The following is a 26,012-nucleotide window of genomic DNA, read 5'->3' on the forward strand; positions in this document are numbered from 1 at the left end:
AGCGAGAAATTTCGAGGCTGCACATGTGTATACTCCGCGGTCTTAAAATCCCCACAATGCTTTGCGCACGGACCAATTTCCCCAAATCTGTGGCGGAAAATGTAAGGCGGGGCCTCTCCTATGACGCACACCTGCACACCTGCTCGCCTGTTCCACTCTTCGTTTTCCGAATGCCAGGAAGTATTCTTGCCTCTGAAGTAAGTGACTCGGAAGACATGTGCTACCAAGCAAGCATCCTCGACATTGAGAAACACCCATGGACGAGAGGCAGTGTGACAGGTAATGAAGAGAATCATACATCAAATAGTTCCTACATGAAACTGCATTATCTTGAGTCATGATTTCTGGAAAGAGACATTCCCGTTAAGAACAGGCAGATATTTGTTCAAAATGTGAAATGTCCCTTAATGATAATACTGTAGTAAAACAGACTTAGCTTTACACTTAGAGCTAAGTGCAGTGGTTCAGCAATGAGTCCTTAAACGTGTAAATATCATAAACGTTTGAGATTGTCTTCTGCAAAAAGCCAATGGTCAAATCCCATTGGCTTTTTGTCAAGAGAACCAGGGAGATGCTAATTTACGGATAGGCGTATTTGTGAGGGAATAATTATCTCTTACTCCTAGGCATCTAACCTTTTTGCCCTTTGACGTTTACGACCAACCCTGACGTCTGTTATCTGTCTTAAGGAATGGGAGGCCTCAGCTATTGTTGATATTACCAGTTTTATGATCAACTCTCGGTCACAAATGGTTTATAGTTGTAAGAACGCTGGCTTCGAGGCCATTAAGGGTCAGACGCAAGTGATTCAGTGGGCCCAGATATTTACGTTATCTCCCCCAATATGTTGATTAACTCTCTGTAAACTAGTTGAAAGGGCTATCGAGAGAGAGGCTCTGGAGAATTGATGTGGCAACCCACCCGTGCAGTCAGAACCTCTGGCCGATACTTGTAATAAACCACCAGTGTTTGACATCAAAGCTCCAACTCTCCTCGTGTCTCTCTGAGTCCTGACTCTCCATTGCTGCAGAAGTTTCCCTTACAGTATTCATCTTGAGAACATAGAAAAAGTGTAATATATTTACACATACGTCTTACTTTGCTGGATCATGTTGATGCAGTTCTTCATAAAATGAGTGTGAACTGCTGCCAGAATCCAATAGAAAAATCCCATTGGGTGATTCCCGATAAAAGCCTAATGTCTTTGTTTACAGGAACTCTGTATGATTCTGTATCCAACCATCCAGGTGGTTTGTGTCCTATATTCATGTAGCACTGTTGAGCCTGTGACTTCACTTTCTGATTGCCATATCTACACTGTAGCTGCTGAGCACGTGACAATAAAGCCTTGAAACTTGAACCATGCTTACCCAGGGAGGAGGTGCTGAGTGGAGTCCGCTGCAGAGTGGCGTACCCGGGTTTATCCGTCAGCAGGACTCTGTGGGACGGAGCTGCCACGATGTCTCCGTTCCTCTGCAGGGAAGCACACCTGTGGAAAGTCAAATCCATTCTGCTCTGGATGTTGCCGGAGCTGTGAGCGCGCTGAATGTCCACCGGGTCCAGATGCCCAGCCTTCCCATTCCCTACTTTACACTGATGATGACGCGCCGCTCCGTTAGCCTTCCTCTCCTCGGGCACCAGCGTCCCGTTGGAGAGGGACAGTTTGGATAAGTTACCGCTCGCCAGCTTCCCCAGGTGTCCGTTCAGTCGGCCTCTAAGTGGTGACACGGGGACGTCTTTCTTCATGAATCCGGGTTTGAAGAAGGACAGGAGGCTCTCGTGGCTCCGGCCGTCCCTTCTGTCCTCAGGTTGACTCTGAGGGAAGTCTTTTTGAGCTCTGCAGGCCACCGTAGTCCTTCTGAGCGTGGAGTCTCTGCTGGGGGGCGCACTGTGGCTGATTTGATCCTCTCTCTTTAGATCCAGGGTCCTACTGTGCTCCTGTCTTAGTCTTTTCGATGACTTTTGCTTTAGAATAGCATCGTCCCGAGTTCTGCTTTGTCCCTCCGGGGCTTTAGGAGAATCGGACCCTTGTCTTTCTGAGAAACTCAAACTGCTGTTGATAGTTGAGCTGCAGTCCGCTCCTCTTGCCTTCTTCAGCGTTGGGGTCGCCACCAGAGCTACGATGGGGTCTTTGGTGCAGCGGGGCCGCCGCCCAGACTCCAGATACTCCACCAGCTCTCCAGACTTGGCCGTTTCCGGGGGTCTGATGCGATCCTTGGAGCTGAAAGAAGCCCAGCGCAGAGGCAGCACTTTGCTCAGAGGCTCCTTGGGTTTGGTGGGTGATCTCATGCTGACGCTGCGGCCTGGAGTCCCACGGACCAACGGCTGGGCTTCAAACCCACCTGGAGGGGAAGGAAAGACACGTTACATCTACTGAGGCTGCACAATTAATCCAAGATGTGTTAAAATCACAATATGGACAAGTGCAATATCCAAACTGCAGTAGAACTAGTATAAAAAGGCATTTTCTCTTTCATTGTAACTAACAGTTTTCCTAATATGCATCAGTGTTGAGATACATTATTACTTTTGGAAGTACCTAGAGAGCATTACAAGAACACTGGGGAGGCTGCTTTCTGTTTTCTATCGCCCATTGGATCTTAGAACAGCAACCTCAATTGGAATTGTTTTAAGCACCTATCTTTTTAATTAGTTGTATTGTTTTATGGTTCAGTGATATAACTCTTTCTGTTTTTCATTTTCTGCCATAAAGCACTTTGGGCTGCGTCAAGCATGAACGGTACTATATTAATAAAGTGTGTTACTATTATTAATATAATCGAATGAAGTCGCATTTTTTTGTTATACACCCCAACATCACAAACTATACATGTGTCTAAGGGGGCTTTGCATTGTGTACAGAGGTCCTAAAAAGTCTTGAACCAAAGCCAGCCTTTAATATAATCTTTATCAAACAGGAAAGTCTATAGAAGCATAACAAGGGGTCGGTTCAAGGTAAGCCTGAACCAGTTCTAACTAACTATAACTAACTATAAGCTTTATCAAAAAGTAGATTTTTAATCCCAGCAGTATAACTTTGGGCTGGTTCAAGGAAAGATTGCTCCAACCCTAACTATAAGCTTTATATATATATATATATATATATATATATATATATATATATATATATATATATATATTGTAGGAGCCATTTTATGGGTGTTGTTGGTGTCTCAGTTTACTTTATTTATATGTAGAGTGCAATACTATTTTGAACACTTGGTGGCGGGGTTTAGCTGCACCGGGTGTATACAAGGGGTCATAGGTGACAGGAAAGGACGAGGACACAGGAGGAAGAGCACACCGATTCCACCAGCCCGGCAGATGCTCTACCACAACCTTTGACAGAGCATAATTAAACCTTGGTATGTAAAGCTAAATAAACATCATTAGCAGCAAAAGACCGGAAATCATCTGTTTGTGTCTGGATCACTCTAAAGCAGGGGGGTCAAACTACATTTCAACTCGGGCCACATTAGCATCATGGTTTCACTCAAAGGGCTAGTTTGATATTAGACTATATAAGAATAAATATATAAATAAAAATGTAATATATATAAGATAATATATTATATTACATGATTGCCTCCGCATTGGATTATTATCAGACAGGGTAATAACTTCATAATCAACTACGTCTGAAAGCAGAAGTCTAGGGCAAATAATTGCAAGTCTCTTCAGTGAGAATGTCACAAAATGATTTAAAAAGAAAAGCCACATTTTGGAAAAACAAAAAATAATAAGTGACATTTTGAAAAAAAAGTAACACTTTGAAAAAAAATTCAAAATTCAAATTCCGAGGAAAAAGTCTAATTTGAGATGCATTCTGGGACATGTAGTTTATGAGCAATGTGCTTCTGTAAATCGCCATGTAACCGTATAATAAACATATTATATTATTTTCAAGCTCTTGTGGGGCCGCATGAAATTAAGTCGCGGGCCGGATTTGGCCCCCGGGCCTTGAGTTTGACACCCCTGCTCTAAACCCTCCTGTGAAGTAATGGCAAAGGATATAGGACATTGGAACATGAAAATTGCCATTACATATTGATGCAGTTATTCATTCAACTGCTGCCAAAACATTGGATGTTATAGATTCTCGATAAAATCCTGTTCAAATCCTAATTTCTTTGTTTACTAAAATACGTTTCTAATTCTAACTCAGAGAAAATGTGCTATGCATCCAAAACGGAAACTCAAGGAAAGCTTGCTCAGAGAAGAAAGGCTACGATTGAACTTATGTTGACTCAAGAAACCACTAATAACTAAGTATTCTAGGAACGCTATACCTTTGTTATATGGGTAACAATATGATATGACAAAGGTAAAGCCTTATAGGGACGGGTGGCGCAGTGTTCTGTGCGTTTGATCATCAGGTCAAGGGGGCGTTGGGGAACTCCAGTTCGAAACCCGTTCCCGCCCCACTCCCGCTCCCGCCCCACTGCGTCAGGCCGTTGTGTCCTTGGGCAAGACACTTCACCCGAATTTGCTCCTGTGGGTATTGTCCACAGTAGATGACCATTACATGTATGATCTGTATGTGTAATGTGTATTTGTAAAGCGCTTTGAGAGTCTTTGATAAAGCGCTATAATAAATATAAGGATTATATTATAGCATGGGGTACTATGGGGTCTTCAGACAAAGGGTCATTGAACATGTTTTCTCTCACTGATCCTGCTGTTATGTTAAATGTTTGTTGTTTGTTTTTCATGTATGGGGTCTTGATATGTGTCTGTTGATGTTACGCATGGAGCTGCTGTGATGCAAGGAGCATTTCAGACTTGATCTGAGCGTTAAAGTATTATCGTATCCTCACATAAAACGGTGTGTGATCTCTACACACTACTACTCCAGATTCTTACTTGTTTCCTCTGTTTTTGGCGGTTCTTCTCGAAACACTGGTAGCTCCGGAGACTCTGGGGCCTGTTTGGTCTCCCGAGCTCCAGGGGGGGGTCCTCCTGACCCAACACTGCCCCGTTTACTGCCCCCCTCCGCCAGCCGAACCAACCAGTGGTCAGACGTGGAGGAACTGGTGGAACCTGCAGAAAAAAACAAGGTTTTTTCAGTAACCAAAAAGCATCTGTGTGCAGGAATACGTGTCCCACCATTTGTGAAGAGTGAGCTGAAAACATTCCTGTTCATGGAGAAGCTGCTGGAAACATCGTTATCACCGTCATGTAATGGCTTGATCACACAGACAATGCTCAAACAACCCTGCAAACTGAAATAACCCGGGGCGTGAAAAATAGCAATAATGATGGAGAGAGGTGTTATGAAATGCATTCGAGCTCACAATCCGGCAAACGACAATAACCGAGGGGAGAATACCAGCGGATATAATGATGAGGTGTTGTGATACTCTGTGCATGATACAACTTCAAATAAACAAGTTATGTAAACAGCAGGGTAGATGTATGGTGTATACATTTATAAATAGGCATACAGTAAGAGTAGATAGATATCTGTATGAATAAGAACAGAGGTGTAAAGTACCTAAGTAGATATACTCAAGTACTGTCCTTAAGTATAATGTTGAGGTACTTTGTACTTCTACTCCACTACACTTCAGAGGTACATGGTGTACTTTGACTCCACTACATGTATTTAATACCTTCAGTTACTTCACAGATGAATGATGTGAAATCTAACCAAGTGTTGAATCAGACTTTAGTTCCACCTGGAGTAAATCCACCAGCTACCCTGCAGAATACAAAGTCATTCAAACTAGCTGCACCTTCACCAGCTTTGAGAACACTTTCATGATCAATCATTATAAAACATATCATATATATTATTCTGAAATGGACCAATCTGCACAATCACTACTTTTGAAGTGACTTTTATTTTGTATATTGATTGTTGTGCTTTTATTTATGTCTTAATGTGTGCATATGTATACATGTGTCTGTTGATTGTTTATATATAGGTATATACATATTTTTATAAATATTTGTATTTCTCTGGATTGTGGGGAACGGTATTTCTGTACACACAAACTGAAAGATTGACAATAAAGTTGACTTTGACTTTTGGTACTTTAAAGTGGACCTGTCATGCTATATTTGAATAATATAGTGTAGGACCATACCTATATAAGGCATATTTATACTTTTTATTTTTCAAAATACCAAATAGATCATGCATTTTAGCCATTCCTTATTTCGCTCAATTTAACACTGTCTTTGCACGGGCTGATTCTGTGAGAACAGCACCATCTACAGGCCTGGCATATGTACTACAACGTCTCCAGCTCTTTCGAATGGCAATGGCCGTGGCTGTCTCCTCCTGATTGGTGGAGTTGGCCCAATAGCCGTAGCGCCACTTCTGTGACGTCATAGAAGTTTTAAAATCTGTATCAGATCCGTTGTAGCCCCTTTTTAAGAGATTTGGGTATGGAGGAAAATAGAGAGGGTTGTGTTTTCTGACACTTGGTGAGTTCCCTGGAACACCGGGGACACATATTCATGTATAAAAGACGTACAAAAGTGCATTTTGCATGATAGGTCATCTTTAAGTATATTTTGATGATAATACTTTTGTACTTTTACTTGAGTAACATTTGAATGCAGGACTTTCACTGTAACAGAGTATTCCTACACTCTGGTACTTTACTTTTACTACAAGATCTGAGTCCTCGGAATATGGTACAGTGTGTAAAACAACCCAGTGACAGTGTTAGTGCTGACGGTCACTATGGGATACAGTGAGGCAGATTCCCCCTGATGTCTCTCACATAACGAGGTGCTGCAGAGGGTTTGTAAGCACTGTAATGGAAATTATGATTATCAGAGAATTTAATGCTCTGATGTTACATTTTAACTAGGGCCGGGACTCGATTAAAAAAATTAATCTAATTAATTAGAGGCTTTGTAATTAATTAATTAATCGAAATTAATCGCATTTTTAATCGCATATATACACAAGTATATTTGACCTAAGAACAGTGAGAAGCAATTTTTTTTCACATGGATTTTAGTATACCATTAGGCGCATTCACACCGCAGTACTTTTCCCACAAAGGTTCATGAGAATTTAGTTCATGAGAACTCTTTGAACCTGGGGGTGGATTAGGCAAATGAAGCCGCTGACGTCTTCTTCTGCTTTGGGTTTACTGGCAGGCCGCAAACCACTTCACGGCGTATACTGCCGCCCAAAGTCCCCGGCCGGAAGTCCCCGGAGTTGGGGACTGGCTTCAGTAGAAGCTGCTGGGACTCCCAGCAGCTTCTACTGAAGCCTTCCGAGTAAATCGCCAGAATGCCGACACCTCCTCATCTCCACCGCTCCCATGTTTTATTTTGTGTTGCCATAAGTTAGTCTCTCTGCGTTTCTGCGCTGGGCTAATGCTAATAATGCTAATGCGAGGATAATAAAATGGCGGCTTCACAAAACTTTTTGGGAGTTTTACGGGGCGTGGTTTGCAATCCGCCCAGCCAATCAGAAATATAGCTCTTTTCTCACAAGAGAGCCGTACGAAAGTCCCTGCTCTCTAGCAGCTCTCTGCTCTCTAGCAGGGACTTTCGTGGGGGTAAAAAGGTTCTCATTAACTAATTTTAGTACCGGCTCTTTTGGTGTGAACGCGATAAAAGAGGCTAACGTCCACGCTAGCTTCCACGCTAGCTGCTATATGTTTTGCATTGAGGTGATACTTGAGGCTTGATGTGCTGCGGTGATATGCGAATTCCTTTTTGCATAATTTGCACACAACCGTGCTCTTATCGACGCTTCCATCCGTCCGTTTTTTAAAACAACATTTCCCACTGTTGTTCACTGTGGTTTGTTGTTGTCTGAAGTCATGAACGTTAGTTGGTGCTCCAGTATAATCGGTACGCCTGAAACTCATCCAGTGAGAAACGTTCCACGGTGCAAAAATAAGTGCGATTAAGATGCGTTAATTTTTTTAACGCGTTAATTTTTGTGTAATTAATTCATCTTAATTAACGCGTTAAAGTCCCGGCCCTAATTTTAACATATAAATAATACAATTCTGTAAGCCTTCCATGTTGAGTGACAGTAGATCTCAGCACCCAGGAAGGTGATCAGTCACAAGGTGCCATGTGACCAGAAAGTGATCTGATCATGGGTCTATTGTACTCTGATAGGGTCATCATGGGTCTATTGTACCCTGATAGGGTCATCATGGTCTATTGTACTCTGATAGGGTCATCATGGTTCTATTGTACTCTGATAGGGTCATCATGGGTCTATTGTACTCTGATAGGGTCATCATGGGTCTATTGTACCCTGATAGGGTCATCATGGTCTATTGTACTCTGATAGGGTCATCATGGTTCTATTGTACCCTGATAGGGTCATCATGGTCTATTGTACTCTGATAGGGTCATCATGGGTCTATTGTACCCTGATAGGGTCATCATGGTCTATTGTACTCTGATAGGGTCATCATGGGTCTATTGTACTCTGATAGGGTCATCATGGGTCTATTGTACTCCGATAGGGTCATCATGGTCTATTGTACTCTGATAGGGTCATCATGGGTCTATTGTACTCTGATAGGGTCATCATGGGTCTATTGTACTCCGATAGGGTCATCATGGTCTATTGTACTCTGATAGGGTCATCATGGGTCTATTGTACTCTGATAGGGTCATCATGGTCTATTGTACTCTGATAGGGTCATCATGGGTCTATTGTACTCCGATAGGGTCATCATGGGTCTATTGTACTCCGATAGGGTCATCATGGGTCTATTGTACTCTGATAGGGTCATCATGGGTCTATTGTACTCTGATAGGGTCATCCTGGGTCTATTTTACTCTGATAGGGTCACCATGGTCTATTGTACTCTGATAGGATCATCATGGGTCTATTGTACTTTGATAGGGTCATCATGGGTCTATTGTACTTTGATAGGGTCATCATGGGTCTATTGTACTCTGATAGGGTCATCATGGTCTATTGTACTCTGATAGGGTCATCATGGTCTATTGTACTCTGATAGGGTCATCATGGGTCTATTGTACTCTGATAGGGTCATCATGGGTCTATTGTACTCTGATAGGGTCATCATGGGTCTATTGTACTCTGATAGGGTCATCATGGGTCTATTGTACTCTGATAGGGTCATCATGGGTCTATTGTACCCTGATAGGGTCATCATGGGTCTATTGTACTCTGATAGGGTCATCATGGGTCTATTGTACTCATCATGGGTCAGTTATCTCATGACTAAGCATGTATTCAATAGGCGCCTTCACACCGGAGTACTTTTCCCAGTATAGTTCCGATATAGTTCCGAAAATGTGCGTTCACACCAAAAAAATCTGGAACTAGAACTTAGTTCATGTGAACCTTTTCTCCCCCTTTTCAGTCCCTGCTAGAGAGCAGGTACTTTCATGGGAGAAAAAGGTTCCCATTTCTGATTGGCTGGGCGGATTGCAAACCACGCCCCGTAAAACTCCCAAAAAGTTGTGTGAAGCCGCCATTTTATTTACTTGCATTAGCATTATTAGCATTAGCATTAGCCCAGCGCACCAACGCAGAGAGACGGTGGAGATGAGGAAGTGTCGGCGTTCTGGCGATTTACTCGGAAGGCTTCAGTAGAAGCTGCTGGGAGTTTCAGCAGCTTCTACTGAAGCCAGTCCCCAACTCCGGGGACTTCCAGCCGGGGACTTTGGGCGGCATTATACGCCGTGAAGTGGTTTGCGGCCTGCCAGTAAACCCAAAGAAGAAGAAGAAGTGACGTCAGCGGCTTCATTTGCCTAACGGCCCGTCCACACACAGGCATGAAAAAAATCTTTCAAAGCTTCGCCCATTCACTTGAATGGGGTGACGTAGAAGATTTAGAATCTTCGCCAAACTGCATTGTGGGGAGCGGAGCATGGCTTTGCAAGAATCGTGAACATCAAAAGTTGAGCAATGTTCAACTTTTGATGCTCCCGATGCTTTCAAAGCTGGCATCAGCCAATCAAATCCTGTTTATGCAAATCCCGCCAGTACAAGCGCTAGCCAATCAAACCGCGTGCAAGCTGGGAGAGCCAGACCGCAGTTCATTTCGTCATATTCCAAACGAGAAATTACGGTAGCAAATCACCCGGTTCTTTCCGACCAGAACTATTTACCGGGATACAAACCGGAGGAACCAGGCATGGAGGGAGGTGGCAGAGACAGTGGGTGAAAATGGTAGGTTTTCGCCTGTTTGGGGAGTTTATATCCAGTTTACTTCGTTTTAACGTTGCTATTGCTTTGTATGTCGGGGGCGGGAGATTCATGTGATTGGTTGTTGGTCGCGTTGCTCGCAAAAAATCGCCAAGCTTCAGACACGCCCAGCATCAAGATTTTTCAAGATTTTTTTCATGCCTGTGTGTGGACGAGCCGTAATCCTCCCCCAGGGACTTATGGATGGATGTTCTTTCAAAAGTTCAGGTGTTTCAGATTAAAGAACCAGAAAGACATCTCTTTGACTAGTTCATTTCAATAATTTCCAGCACAGCACTGACCAGTGACGGAGGAGCTGGCGGACCACGAGGGTATGGTGTGTCTCCTCTGGTAGAAGAGGATATAGGCTCCACGTGTGCAGACCTCCGCCTCCGGCACCGCCTCCGCACTGCTGTCATCATAACTGTACCACTGGCCGTCCACTGAGTTCCTGCAGAAAGCTGCAATCACCACCACAAAGGAGAGAAATAACCAACGTGTGAGTGTGGAGGACAGGAGGGGTAATCAACTGAGGTGGAGGAAGTGTTATGTTACTGCAGGGATGGCAAAAGATTCAGATTCAGAGTCCCACAGAGGGGACAATTACATTGTTACAGCAGAAAAGAGCCAAAGACAGCTTAATGTTACCTAAGAATCATGCATAAAAGTAAAACAATATATGTATAATTAAAAAAAAGTTACACAATTTCCAAAATACACATCCTTTACTCAAGTAGAAGTATAGATACGCGTGTTTAAAAATACTCTGGTGAAAGTAGAAGTACTGACTAAACTTCTTTACTCAAGTAAAAGTAAAGAGGCTTTGAAATGTACTTCAGTAAAAAGTACCCATAACTAGCAGCTGCTTTAAAGAGTACTTGACCTCCCTTTATATTAATAGAACAATAATGTCATTGTTAGCTAATGAATGTTTCCATGCTGAACAACGGCAACATGACAACGTTTCCATTGGTCCCTCTTCTTTAGAGAAGACCAGGAAATGATGGATACACGGATCGTGTTCAAATCAATAGGCACGCAATGACTCTAAAGAATAATGATCACGCATCAAACACACATTCAGACTAAAGGAACCAGCTGTTTGGAAAATGAGAGAAGTAGAAAGTACAGGTATTTGTGTTCAACATGTAAGAAGTAGAAAGTACAGGTATTTGTGTTCAACATGTAAGAAGTAGAAAGTACAGGTATTTGAGTTCAACATGTAAGAAGTAGAAAGTACAGTTATTTGAGTTCAACATGTAAGAAGTAAAAAGTACAGGTATTTGAGTTTAACATGTAAGAAGTAGAAAGTACAGGTATTTGTGTTCAACATGAGAGAAGTAGAAAGTACAGGTATTTGAGTTCAACATGTGAGAAGTAGAAAGTACAGGTATTTGTGTTCAACATGTAAGAAGTAGAAAGTACAGGTATTTGAGTTCAACATGTAAGAAGTAGAAAGTACAGGTATTTGAGTTCAACATGTAAGAAGTAGAAAGTAAAGGTATTTGAGTTCAACATGTAAGAAGTAGAAAGTACAGGTATTTGTGTTTAACATGTAAGAAGTAGAAAGTACAGGTATTTGAGTTCAACATGTAAGAAGTAGAAAGTACAGGTATTTGAGTTCAACATGTAAGAAGTAGAAAGTACAGGTATTTGTGTTCAACATGTAAGAAGTAGAAAGTACAGGTATTTGTGTTCAACATGTGAGAAGTAGAAAGTACAGGTATTTGAGTTCAACATGTAAGAAGTAGAAAGTACAGGTATTAGAGTTCAAAATGTGAGAAGTAGAAAGTACAGGTATTTGTGTTCAACATGTGAGAAGTAGAAAGTACAGGTATTTGAGTTCAACATGTAAGAAGTAGAAAGTACAGGTATTTGTGTTCAACATGTAAGAAGTAGAAAGTACAGGTATTAGAGTTCAAAATGTAAGAACTCAAAGTAAAAAGTCGTCAGAAAAATCGACAGTAACGAATATTCGAATAATCGAATAATCGCTGGCATCCCTAGTTCCTTTATAGCCCAACATTAGCCACCTTTAGCTTAGCGGTGGTGACGTGAAGTCATGTGACCGTGCTGTAGTTCCTTTATAGCCCAACATTAGCCACCTTTAGCTTAGCGGTGGTGACGTGAAGTCATGTGACCGTGCTGTAGTTCCTTTATAGCCCAACATTAGCCACCTTTAGCTTAGCGGTGGTGACGTGAAGTCATGTGACCGTGCTGAAGTTCCTTTATAGCCCAACATTAGCCACCTTTAGCTTAGCAGTGGTGACGTGAAGTCATGTGACCGTGCTGTAGTTCCTTTATAGCCCAACATTAGCCACCTTTAGCTTAGCGGTGGTGACGTGAAGTCATGTGACCGTGCTGTAGTTCCTTTATAGCCCAACATTAGCCTCCTTTAGCTTAGCGGTGGTGACGTGAAGTCATGTGACCGTGCTCTAGTTCCTTTACAGCCCAACATTAGGCAAGGCAAGGCAAGGCAAGGCAAGGCAAGTTTATTTATATAGCACTTTTCAACACAAGGCAATTCAAAGTGCTTTACAAAAAATGAAAGAGATTAAGAAAATGGCATTTAAAATCAGTCATTAAAAAGAAAAGCTAATAAAATAAACATTAAAAGAAAAAATACATGGATAAAAGTTACAGTGCTGTCAATTAAACATTAAAAGAAAAAAGTACATGGATAAAAGTTACAGTGCAGTCTAAGATATGAATAGTTCAATTAAAAGCAGCGACAAAAAGAAAAGTCTTCAGCCTGGATTTAAAAGTAGTCAGAGTTGCAGCGGACCTGCAGGTTTCTGGGAGTTTGTTCCAGATATTTGGAGCATAATAACTGAACGCTGCTTTACCATGTTTAGTTCTGACTCTGGGGACAGAAAGCTGACCAGTCCCTGAAGACCTGAGAGATCTGGATGGTTCATAATTTAGCAGGAGGTCAGAAATGTATTTTGGGCCTAAACCATTCAGTGCTTTATAAACCAGCAGCAGTATTTTGAAATCTATTCTGTGACACACAGGAAGCCAGTGTAAAGACTTCAGAACAGGAGTGATGTGATCCACTTTCTTAGTGTTAGTGAGGACTCGAGCAGCAGCGTTCTGAATTAGCTGCAGCTTCCTAATAGATGTTTTAGTGAGACCTGTGAAGACACCATTGCAGTAGTCGAGTCTACTGAAGATAAAAGCATGGACAAGTTTTTCCAAATCCTGCTGTGACATTAGTCTTTTAATCCTAGATATATTCTTTAGGTGATAGTAGGCTGATTTAGTAACAGTTTTAATGTGACTGTTGAAACTCAGGTCAGAGTCCATGACTACACCTAGATTTCTGGCTTTATCTGTTGTTTTGAACATTGCACACTGAAGCTCAGCGCTAACTTTTATACGTTCTGCCTTGGCTCCAAAAACCATTACCTCAGTTTTATCTTTGTTTAATTGGAGAAAGTTCTGACACATCCAGTCATTGATTTGTTCAATGCACTTACTCAGTGTTTGAATTGGAGCATAGTCTCCTGGTGAAATTGTTACGTAAATTTGTGTGTCATCTGCATAGCTATGGTAACTTATTTTGTTGTTCTTCATTATCTGAGCCAGTGGTAGCATGTAGATGTTAAAGAGAAGAGGCCCCAAGATGGAGCCTTGAGGAACCCCACATGTCATATTTGTCAACTCAGATGTGTATTTACCTATAGAAACAAAGTTGTTTCTGTCCTTTAAGTAGGATTCAAACCAATTCAGAACTGTTTCCGAAAGTCCCACCCAGTTCTCCAGTCGGTCTAGTAATATGCTGTGGTCAACAGTGTCAAACGCAGCACTGAGATCTAATAATACTAACACTGAAGTTCTGCCACTGTCTGTGTTTAAGTGGATGTCATTAAAGACCTTTACAAGAGCAGTCTCAGTGCTGTGGTTTGGACGAAAGCCTGACTGGAACACATCAAAACAGTCATTTAAATGCAAGAAATTACTCAACTGTTGAAAAACAACTTTTTCAATGATTTTACCTAGAAATGGGAGGTTTGATATGGGCCTGTAATTGTTCATTACTGAAGCATCTAGATTATTCTTTTTTAAGAGCGGTTTAATGACTGCAGTTTTCAGGGCCTGTGGAAAAATACCTGAGTGAAGAGATTTGTTTACTATATGAAGTAGATCTGAGGCCATGCAAGGCAAAACATCTTTGAAAAATCCTGTTGGAATAATATCAAGGCAGCAGGAGGAGGATTTCAGAAGTTGAATAATGTCCTCTAGGTTTTTATCATTAATCTGATGGAATTGTGTCATGATGTCTGAATTGATGTTATTAGCCACCGTTATTAGCCACATTAGCCACCTTTAGCTTAGCGGTGGTGACTTGAAGTCATGTGACCGTGCTCTAGTTCCTTTACAGCCCAACATTAGCCTCTTTTAGCTTAGCGGTGGTGACGTGAAGTCATGCGACCGTGCGTTAGTTCCTTGAAAGCCTAACGTTAGCTTTTTACTTCAGAAACCATAAAGTAGTGTTACTATGTGGAGATTATCCTGCTGAACTAAACGTGTAAGCATCATAAACATTTGTTTGATACAGAGATTATCTTCTGCTATAATCCAAAATCACATTGAGAAAATCCCATTGGCTTTTTGTGGAGGGAACAAGGGAGATGCTAACTTCCTGGCTTTTGGTACAGCTTTAAAAAAATCCTAAAGTGAGTATTTCTCACCTGTGTAGTGTCCGCCGTGCATTCCTCCGTGGTGGTTGCACACGGCGTACAGATCGTACAGGAAGTCAGGTGGAGTTGGGTCAGATCGGCGGGACGGTTTCAATCCCTGCTGCTGGTGCTGGTTCGACTGGTGTTTTGTGTTCGACTGGTGGTTTGTGTTTGACTGGTGGTTTGTGTTTGACTGGTGGTTTGGGTTTGACTGGTGGTTTGGGTTTGACTGGTGGTTTGGGTTTGACTGGTGGTTTGTGTTTGACTGGTGGTTTGTGTTTGACTGGTGGTTTGGGTTTGACTGGTGGTTTGGGTTTGATTGGTGGTTTGTGTTTGACTGGTGGTTTGGGTTTGACTGGTGGTTTGGGTTTGACTGGTGGTTTGGGTTTGACTGGTGGTGGTTGTTGTGGTTTCGGGTCACCATGTGTGGCGTCATGTCCAGGCCGGTCAGGGGGAATTGAACGAAGGTGGTGAGTTTGTTCCTCCGGTCGCCCACCTGTCTGAAGCGCTTCAGGTGGAGGATGAGGATGTCCGGCAGCGTCCACAGATTCATCTTCACCGTGCCCTGCTGCAGCTGCTGACAGTGGGGACACTTCCAGGCATCATCGGGGGCCAACTGGAGGGTGGAGGAAAGAGAACATAAATACACATTCAAATACTGATTCAGCTCCAGATAAAACCGTAAAAGTAAGCCTTTAAAGAGTCCTCTCCTGCTGATGTTCAGGTGTATATCAGTATGTAGTGTCTCTACTTTAAAGAGTCCTCTGCTGCTGATGTTCAGGTGCATATCAGAATGTAGTGTCTCTACTTTAAAGAGTCCTCTCCTGCTGATGTTCAGGTGTATATCAGTATGCAGTGTCTCTACTTTAAAGAGTCCTCTCCTGCTGATGTTCAGGTGTATATCAGAATGTAGTGTCTCTACTTTAAAGAGTCCTCTCCTGCTGATGTTCAGGTGTATATCAGTATGTAGTGTCTCTACTTTAAAGAGTCCTCTCCTGCTGATGTTCAGGTGTATATCAGAATGTAGTGTCTCTACTTTAAAGAGTCCTCTCCTGCTGATGTTCAGGTGTATATCAGTATGTAGTGTCTCTACTTTAAAGAGTCCTCTCCTGCTGATGTTCAGGTGTATATCAGTATGTAGTGTCTCTACTTAAAGAGTCCTCTCCTGCTGATGTTCAGGTGTATATCAGTATGTAGTGTCTCTACTTTAAAGAGTCCTCTCCTGCTGATATTCAGGTGTATATCAGTATGTAGTGTCTCTACTTTAAAGAGTCCTCTCCTGCTGATGTTCAGGTGTATATCAGTATGTAGTGTCTCTACTTTAAAGAGTCCTCTCCTGCTGATGTTCAGGTGTATATCAGTATGTAGTGTCTCTACTTTAAAGAGTCCTCTCCTGCTGATGTTCAGGTGTATATCAGTATGTAGCGTCTCTACTTTAAAGAGTCCTCTCCTGCTGATGTTCAGGTGTATATCAGTATGTAGTGTCTCTACTTTAAAGAGTCCTCTCCTGCTGATGTTCAGGTGTATATCAGTATTTAGTGTCTCTACTTTAAAGAGTCCTCTTCTGCTGATGTTCAGGTGTATATCAGTATGTAGTGTCTCTACTTTAAAGAGTCCTCTCCTGCTGATGTTCAGGTGTATATCAGTATGTAGTGTCTCTACTTTAAAGAGTCCTCTCCTGCTGATGTTCAGGTGTATATCAGTATTTAGTGTCTCTACTTTAAAGAGTCCTCTCCTGCTGATGTTCAGGTGTATATCAGTATGTAGTGTCTCTACTTTAAAGAGTCCTCTCCTGATGATGTTCAGGTGTATATCAGTATGTAGTGTCTCTACTTTAAAGAGTCCTCTCCTGCTGATGTTCAGGTGTATATCAGTATGTAGTGTCTCTACTTTAAAGAGTCCTCTCCTGCTGATGTTCAGGTGTATATCAGTATGTAGTGTCTCTACTTTAAAGAGTCCTCTCCTGCTGATGTTCAGGTGTATATCAGTATGTAGTGTCTCTACTTTAAAGAGTCCTCTCCTGCTGATGTTCAGGTGTATATCAGTATGTAGTGTCTCTACTTTAAAGAGTCCTCTCCTGCTGATGTTCAGGTGTATATCAGTATGTAGTGTCTCTACTTTAAAGAGTCCTCTCCTGCTGATGTTCAGGTGTATATCAGTATGTAGTGTCTCTACTTTAAAGAGTCCTCTCCTGCTGATGTTCAGGTGTATATCAGTATGTAGTGTCTCTACTTTAAAGAGTCCTCTCCTGCTGATGTTCAGGTGTATATCAGTATTTAGTGTCTCTACTTTAAAGAGTCCTCTCCTGCTGATGTTTAGGTGTATATCAGTATGTAGTGTCTCTCCTTTAAAGAGTCCTCTCCTGCTGATATTCAGGTGTATATCAGTATGTAGTGTCTCTACTTTAAAGAGTCCTCTCCTGCTGATGTTCAGGTGTATATCAGTATGTAGTGTCTCTACTTTAAAGAGTCCTCTCCTGCTGATGTTCAGGTGTATATCAGTATGTAGTGTCTCTACTTTAAAGAGTCCTCTCCTGCTGATGTTCAGGTATATATCAGTATGTAGTGTTAACCTGTATTAATCTACGAAGGGGAAATTAATTGATGCATGAAGTTTGGAAATTCAAAGTCCTTGTGAGCTCCAGTTTAAACAGGAAGTACATTTGGAATCTGTTGCCATGGCTTCTCCTTCTCCTCCTTGTGACACTTTGAATAATCTGCAGTAATCAGTGGACCCACCGAACAAAACACTCCTGCTGTTGGTGGAAATGAATTCGTCTCGATTGTCTTCACTTATTCCAACAAAACACAACCAAGGCCAATGCGGAATGCTCTTCCACTTGAACTCATTCCCACTCCTCTTGACACACGGTTACTAAGTATGGTGAAGCCTAACACAATCCAACATGACCTCAAACTAAAGCACATAAAGGAATAAGAAATGTAAAAAGCGTAGCCTCCTTATTGACAACACCGAGCGCTTTATTATCTCGGGAACGTTTAGTAATTGTAATGGATGTTTCATCGCTCTGATTCAAAGTGGTTTCACTCCCCCGTTGTTCTCATGAAGGTCGAAGGCTTTTTGAAGCAGGTGCAAAATGATCAGATGCAATGAACGCTAGATGCAGACTTTAGAGTTGCAAACAAGATGGTTTTCCTCAGGTTTATTGCAAAATAATGTAATATTGTACGCATGAATGAATGAATGCTCTGGAGCAGCCTTCCTCGACATTGAGAGACACCCTGTGATTTAAGAAGTGGTGTCTTCATGTTTCCCAGAGCTGTAATTAATACAAGTTGATCTTAATAGCAAGTTTAAGGCTTTTTTTATTATCATTTCTGAACAACAAGGTCCTGTTATTTTAGTCTTGAGTTTAAGTTAATGCTAAATGCCTAAATTAAAAACAATAATGAAACATATGGTAACGATATCTGCGGTGTAACTTTGGGTCATTTAGTTCACGGTAGAATTGGGCGGCAAATGTTGTTTCCGTTAGAAAGGCTGTGAATGCTTTTGAAAAATGTGAGAACAAATGTGTTAAAGACTAAATGCACTGAAGAGGTTTTCCTGTCCGTTGCAAACAACCTTAATATAATCTCATAATGTATGTTGTGTTCTCAGTGCTTTGAGATGGGTTCCAGCTAATTGTGTGTGTGTCAGTGTGTGTGAGAGAGGGTGCAGCGACCTCATCTTAGAAGACAAAGGAGAAGATAGTTATGATGTTATTTTTTCATATTTTTAAGCTTAGATACATAGAAACACATTTTAACAAGTCTCTCATCTGCCACAATAAAAAAAGGATTCTTAAACTCCCAAAACAATTTAGCATCCATTAATATGGGCAAATAAAGAGTGCATGTTGTGAACATTAAGTGTAACATATTGATTAGTCGGCCCATTTAGAGCCTTATTGGTGAGTCCTGACTGATTATAGACCCTTCAGGAGTGACATGTGTGAGCCTGCAGCGCCACACAGTGGAGACACAAGGAAACAACAAGAGTCAATGGCGTAAAATGTTGAATAAAAGATCAAATAAAGCAGAAAATGTGTATAAAAATAAGCAGTTAAAGGAATAATGCGCAATAAAAATATATAAAAAAATGAAGACATTTTTATAAATGTAAAAAGTAAAGTATATAATAAATTAAAAAATATTTAAAAAATGAAGACATTTTTATAAATTAAAGTAAAAAGTAAACACAAAATAAAACGGAGAAAAAAATAATGTTAACTGAAAAAGTTAAATAAAAAATAATTCAAGAAATAAAATAAAAATCTGCATGTTTTTGGGTCATTTTGATGCGTTAGTGAAATTCAAACTGGAAACATGTAGACACAAACGTCTATTGTAGGGAGTATACAACCCCACTTCAAACGACGCCTTCAAAAGTCCCTTTGAAATATCGTAATGATCAAATACTGAGTCTTTGTTCCTTTGAAGCCCCATGGAGTCCAGGGGCTGGATGTCATAACATGCAGAAAGGCTGAACCTGTGACCACAACTTCAGGAGGCTCGTGGTGGTGGGACACACAGCTGTTATGTGTGTGTGCGACCTGTTAGCTGTTAACAGGTGGGTTCAGGTGATAACCTCACCTGCTCCTCCTTGGTGTAGAGCTGGAAACACTCGTCCAGGCTGCAGCTGAACTGATGGACATTCTGCTGACTCCTCCCACTCTCTGACTGCTGCACCACCTCCTCCTGGATGTTCCCAAACACACTGCACACACACACACACACACACACACACACACACACACACACACACACACACACACACACACACACACACACACACACACACACACACACACACACACACACACACACACACACACACACACGTCTGGGTTTATGTTGGGTTCATAAGATGTAAGCGATTTGAGCACCAGGAAAAGCGCTATATATATAACATGTTTTATTATGATTATGGAGATATGAAGTGTTACTGACCAGTCTTTGATGCGGTGCTCCCACTCGATGATCAGCTTCACATGAGGAGGTCCTCCTGAGCCGCAGAGCTTCAGAGCTCTAATGTACATATTACAAAGGTTAAATATCATCCAGTGCAGAGGAAGGAGAACCACTAGGTGTCAGCATTACCACAGTTTATAATACAGCAGGAATGAGTGATGTGTGTGAGGGGAAGAGTGTGTGTGTGTGTGTGTGTGTGTGTGTGTGTGTGTGTGTGTGTGTGTGTGTGTGTGTGTGTGTGTGTGTGTGTGTGTGTGTGTTTAGGGGATTTAGCAGTGGATATTTCAGGTAAAGAAATGTATTATAGGCTAAAATATTACATGAAGGTACACTAAAGACTTTGTTATTGTAAGAACAGTCAAAACAAACAAAGTTCCCAGCTCAGAGAATATCTGATTCTTCTTGGATTTTCAGTTTTTATCAGAACAAATATACTTTCACTATATTTTGATGAGAATACTTTTCTACTTTCACTTGAGGAACATTTCGAATGCAGGACTTTTACTGTAACAGAGTATTCCTACACTCTGGTACTTCTACTTTTACTCAAGTACAAGATCTGAGTACTTCTACTGTTACTCAAGTACAAGACCTGAGTACTTCTACTTTTACTCAAGTACAAGATCTGAGTACTTCTACTTTTACTCAAGTACACAATCTGAGTACTTCTACTTTTAAGTACAAGATCTGAGTACTTCTACTTTTACTCAAGTACAAGATCTGAGTACTTCTACTTTACTCAAGTACAAGATCTGAGTACTTCTACTTTTACTCAAGTACACAATCTGAGTACTTCTACTTTTACTCAAGTACAAGATCTGAGTACTTCTACTTTTACTCAAGTACAAGATCTGAGTACTTCTACTTTTACTCAAGTACAAGATCTGAGTACTTCTACTTTTACTCAAGTACAAGATCTGAGTACTTCTACTTTTACTCAAGTACAAGATCTGAGTACTTCTACTTTACTCAAGTACAAGATCTGAGTACTTCTACTTTTACTCAAGTACAAGATCTGAGTACTTCTACTTTTACTCAAGTACACGATCTGAGTACTTCTACTTTACTCAAGTACAATATCTGAGTACTTCTACTTTTACTCAAGTACACAATCTGAGTACTTCTACTTTTACTCAAGTACAAGATCTGAGTACTTCTACTTTTACTCAAGTACAAGATCTGAGTACTTCTACTTTTACTCAAGTACAAGATCTGAGTACTTCTACTTTTACTCAAGTACAAGATCTGAGTACTTCTACTTTTACTCAAGTACAAGATCTGAGTACTTCTACTTTTACTCAAGTACAAGATCTGAGTACTTCTACTTTTACTCAAGTACACAATCTGAGTACTTCTACTTTTACTCAAGAACAAGATCTGAGTACTTCTACTTTTACTCAAGTACAAGATCTGAGTACTTCTACTTTTACTCAAGTACAAGATCTGAGTACTTTCCACCTCTGTCAGTGTAAAGATTTGTAAAGATATATAAAATGTCTACACATTTCAGTCAATGCTGTAAATCGTATCTAATGATATACATAAAACCAATATAACCCCCTTATCCAGAACATCTGTAGAGTCCGTGGCAATCATTTAAATACTCAGGACGTTACAACGTTAACCTGGAGCTACAGTACAAGACACACTTTATCAGATAAGAGACGATCTAAATTGCATTTAAATTGATCACATTAGATAACATCTAAATGAGCCGGTGGGAACATCGGGTCGTTTCAGTGCTGAACGTTTGGACTGTTCCTCCATGACTACAACAAAAGAACAGATTTAGAATCATCGAATACAGGGCTTCTCAAACTTTGTTCAGTAGTGTACCCCCTTTGAAACATTTTCTCAGCCAAGTACCCCCTGACCGACCCCGGACATTTTTGACAGAAAAAGCCTATTTAAATAATTACAATCGAGTGATGTTCCCTCAGTGTTTGATGTATTAACTCCTTCATGCATGAATTACAACAAACTAAGGATATTTTCATCTTTATGCATGAAAACAAAGATTTTTCCAAGGAGTTTTTCAATTGAATTAATATATGTTTAACAAACCAATGAACAAAATGATATATTATTAAAAACTATAAATACAATACACAAATGTAACATGTTTATATGAGAACCACCTTAGTGGTTCTAGGAATATTTTATATACAATTGTATTTTCCATTTAACTTATTGTACTAAGATTATTTTTGTAATCATGCATGGTCTTTTTTTACCTCACGTACCCCCTGCAGTACCCCAACGTACCCCTAGGGGTCCGTGTACCCCCATTTGAGAATCATTGATCTAATAGTTCCTCTAGTCTAATAACAGACGTCTAAAGTGTGCAGACAGACGTTCAGCTGCACAGAAAACTCTGATGCTCACAGGAATATATCTAACCTGGTTAAATGTTGAGGTACTTTTACTTTAGCGGAGTATTTTCACAGTATGCTACTTCGTACTTCTACATGTCAGAAGTCAGTATTGTACTTTTTCTCCTCTACATTTTGCTTTTTAGAGATTCAGTTTGTTAGCCACTACCAGAGGTGGGAAGTAGTGGAGTACAAATACTTTGCTACTGTACTTGAGTACATGTTTCTGGTATCAGTACTTTACTCCACTACTTATTTTTCTGACGACTTTTTACTTTGACTTCTTACAAATACCTGCTACATGTTGAACCCAAATACCTGTACTTTCTACTTCTTACATGTTGAACACAATACCTGTACTTTCTACTTCTCACATGTTGAACACAAATACCTGTACTTTCTACTTCTTACATGTTGAACCCAAATACCTGTACTTTCTACTTCTTACATGTTGAACACAAATACCTGTACTTTCTACTTCTTACATGTTGAACACAAATACCTGTACTTTCTACTTCTTACATGTTGAACACAAATACCTGTACTTTCTACTTCTCACATTTGAACACAAATACCTGTACTTCTACTTCTACAACGTTGAACTCAAATACCTGTACTTTCTACTTCTCACATGTTGAACTCAAATACCTGTACTTTCTAATTCTTACACGTTGAACTCAAATACCTGTACTTTCTACTTCTTACATGTTGAACCCAAATACCTGTACTTTCTACTTCTTACATGTTGAACTCTAATACCTGTACTTTCTACTTCTTACATGTTGAACTCTAATACCTGTACTTTCTACTTCTTACATGTTGAACACAAATACCTGTACTTTCTACTTCTTACATGTTGAACCCAAATACCTGTACTTTCTACTTCTTACATGTTGAACACAAATACCTGTACTTTCTACTTCTTACATGTTGAACACAAATACCTGTACTTTCTACTTCTTACATGTTGAACACAAATACCTGTACTTTCTACTTCTTACACGTTGAACTCAAATACCTGTACTTTCTACTTCTCACATGTTGAACTCAAATACCTGTACTTTCTAATTCTTACACGTTGAACTCAAATACCTGTACTTTCTACTTCTTACATGTTGAACCCAAATACCTGTACTTTCTACTTCTTACATGTTGAACTCTAATACCTGTACTTTCTACTTCTTACATGTTGAACTCAAATACCTGTACTTTCTACTTCTCACATGTTGAACACAAATACCTGTACTTTTCTACTTCTTACATGTTGAACTCAAATACCTGAACTTTCTACTTCTTACATGTTGAACACAAATACCTGTACTTTCTACTTCTTACATGTTGAACACAAATACCTGAACTTTCTACTTCTTACATGTTGAACTCTAATACCTGTACTTTCTACTTCTTACATGTTGAACCCAAATACCTGTACTTTCTACTTCTCACATGTTGAACACAAATACCTGTACTTTCTACTTCTTACATGTTGAACTCAAATACCTGTACTTTCTACTTCTTACATGTTGAACTCAAATACCTGTACTTTCTACTTCTTACATGTTGAACACAAATACCTGTACTTTCTACTTCTTACATGTTGAACACAAATACCTGTACTTTCTACTTCTTACATGTTGAACACAAATACCTGTACTTTCTACTTCTTACATGTTGAACCCAAATACCTGTACTTTCTACTTCTCACATGTTGAACTCAAATACCTGTACTTTCTACTTCTTACATGTTGAACTCAAATACCTGTACTTTCTACTTCTTACATGTTGAACACAAATACCTGTACTTTCTACTTCTTACATGTTGAACTCAAATACCTGTACTTTCTACTTCTCACATGTTGAACTCAAATACCTGTACTTTCTACTTCTTACATGTTGAACTCAAATACCTGTACTTTCTACTTCTTACATGTTGAACTCAAATACCTGTACTTTCTAATTCTTACACGTTGAACTCAAATACCTGTACTTTCTACTTCTTACATGTTGAACCCAAATACCTGTACTTTCTACTTCTTACATGTTGAACCCAAATACCTGTACTTTCTACTTCTAACATGTTGAACTCTAATACCTGTACTTTCTACTTCTTACATGTTGAACTCAAATACCTGTACTTTCTACTTCTTACATGTTGAACTCTAATACCTGTACTTTCTACTTCTTACATGTTGAACTCAAATACCTGTACTTTCTACTTCTCACATGTTGAACTCTAATACCTGTACTTTCTACTTCTCACATGTTGAACTCAAATACCTGTACTTTCTACTTCTTACATGTTGAACTCAAATACCTGTACTTTCTACTTCTTACATGTTGAACCCAAATACCTGTACTTTCTACTTCTTACATGTTGAACTCAAATACTTGTACTTTCTACTTCTTACATGTTGAACCCAAATACCTGTACTTTCTACTTCTTACATGTTGAACTCAAATACTTGTACTTTCTACTTCTTACATGTTGAACCGAAATACCTGTACTTTCTACTTCTCACATGTTGAACACAAATACCTGTACTTTCTACTTCTTACATGTTGAACTCAAATACTTGTACTTTCTACTTCTTACATGTTGAACCCAAATACCTGTACTTTCTACTTCTTACATGTTGAACACAAATACCTGTACTTTCTACTTCTTACATGTTGAACACAAATACCTGTACTTTCTACTTCTTACATGTTGAACTCAAATACCTGTACTTTCTACTTCTTACATGTGAACACAAATACCTGTACTTTCTACTTCTTACAGGTTGAACTCAAATACCTGTACTTTCTACTTCTTACATGTTGAACTCAAATACCTGTACTTTCTACTTCTTACATGTTGAACATCAAATACCTGTACTTTCTACTTCTTACATGTTGAACACAAATACCTGTACTTTCTACTTCTTACATGTTGAACTCAAATACCTGTACTTTCTACTTCTTACATGTTGAACACAAATACCTGTACTTTCTACTTCTTACATGTTGAACTCAAATACCTGTACTTTCTACTTCTTCCATGTTGAACTCAAATACCTGTACTTTCTACTTCTCACATGTTGAACTCAAATACCTGTACTTTCTACTTCTTACATGTTGAACTCAAATACCTGTACTTTCTACTTCTTACATGTTGAACTCAAATTCCTGTACTTTCTACTTCTTACATGTTGAACATCAAATACCTGTACTTTCTACTTCTTACATGTTGAACTCAAATACCTGTACTTTCTACTTCTTACATGTTGAACTCAAATACCTGTACTTTCTACTTCTTACATGTTGAACTCAAATACCTGTACTTTCTACTTCTTACATGTTGAACTCAAATACATGTACTTTCTACTTCTTACATGTTGAACTCAAATACATGTACTTTCTACTTCTTACATGTTGAACTCAAATACATGTACTTTCTACTTCTTACATGTTGAACACAAATACCTGTACTTTCTACTTCTCTCATTTTCCAAACAGCTGGTTCCTTTAGTCTGAATGTGTGTTTGATGCGTGATCATTATTCTTTAGAGTCATTGCGTGCCTATTGATCTGAACACGATCCGTGTATCCATCATTTCCTGGTCTTCTCTAAAGAAGAGGGACCAATGGAAACGTTGTCATGTTGCCGTTGTTCAGCATGGAAACATTCATTAGCTAACAATGACATTATTGTTCTATTAATATAAAGGGAGGTCAGGTACTCTTTAAAACAGCTGCTAGTTATGGGTACTTTCTACTGAAGTACACTTCAAAGACCTCTTTACTTTGACTAGAGTAAAGGATGTGTGTACTTTTACAATCTCTGAATGTG

At 39.9% G+C, this 26,012-nt stretch overlaps 1 protein-coding gene across 1 annotated transcript in view; it reads right to left on the reverse strand.

Annotated features, from left to right (window-relative positions):
- usp43b (ubiquitin specific peptidase 43b) overlaps window positions 1-26,012 on the reverse strand; it is a 124,901-nt gene that overhangs the window by 1,403 nt on the left and 97,486 nt on the right. Inside the window, exons 11-16 of the mRNA XM_034222673.1 lie at window positions 19,791-19,868; window positions 19,434-19,557; window positions 14,851-15,454; window positions 10,459-10,617; window positions 4,864-5,040; window positions 1,371-2,342 (exon numbers count right to left, since the gene is read on the reverse strand). Coding sequence (XP_034078564.1) covers window positions 1,371-2,342; window positions 4,864-5,040; window positions 10,459-10,617; window positions 14,851-15,454; window positions 19,434-19,557; window positions 19,791-19,868 — 2,114 coding nt within the window. The remainder of the gene's footprint in view (window positions 1-1,370; window positions 2,343-4,863; window positions 5,041-10,458; window positions 10,618-14,850; window positions 15,455-19,433; window positions 19,558-19,790; window positions 19,869-26,012) is intronic.

Source organism: Gymnodraco acuticeps, unplaced genomic scaffold, assembly GCF_902827175.1.
Source record: "Gymnodraco acuticeps unplaced genomic scaffold, fGymAcu1.1, whole genome shotgun sequence".
Classification (NCBI taxonomy): Eukaryota; Metazoa; Chordata; class Actinopteri; order Perciformes; family Bathydraconidae; genus Gymnodraco; species Gymnodraco acuticeps.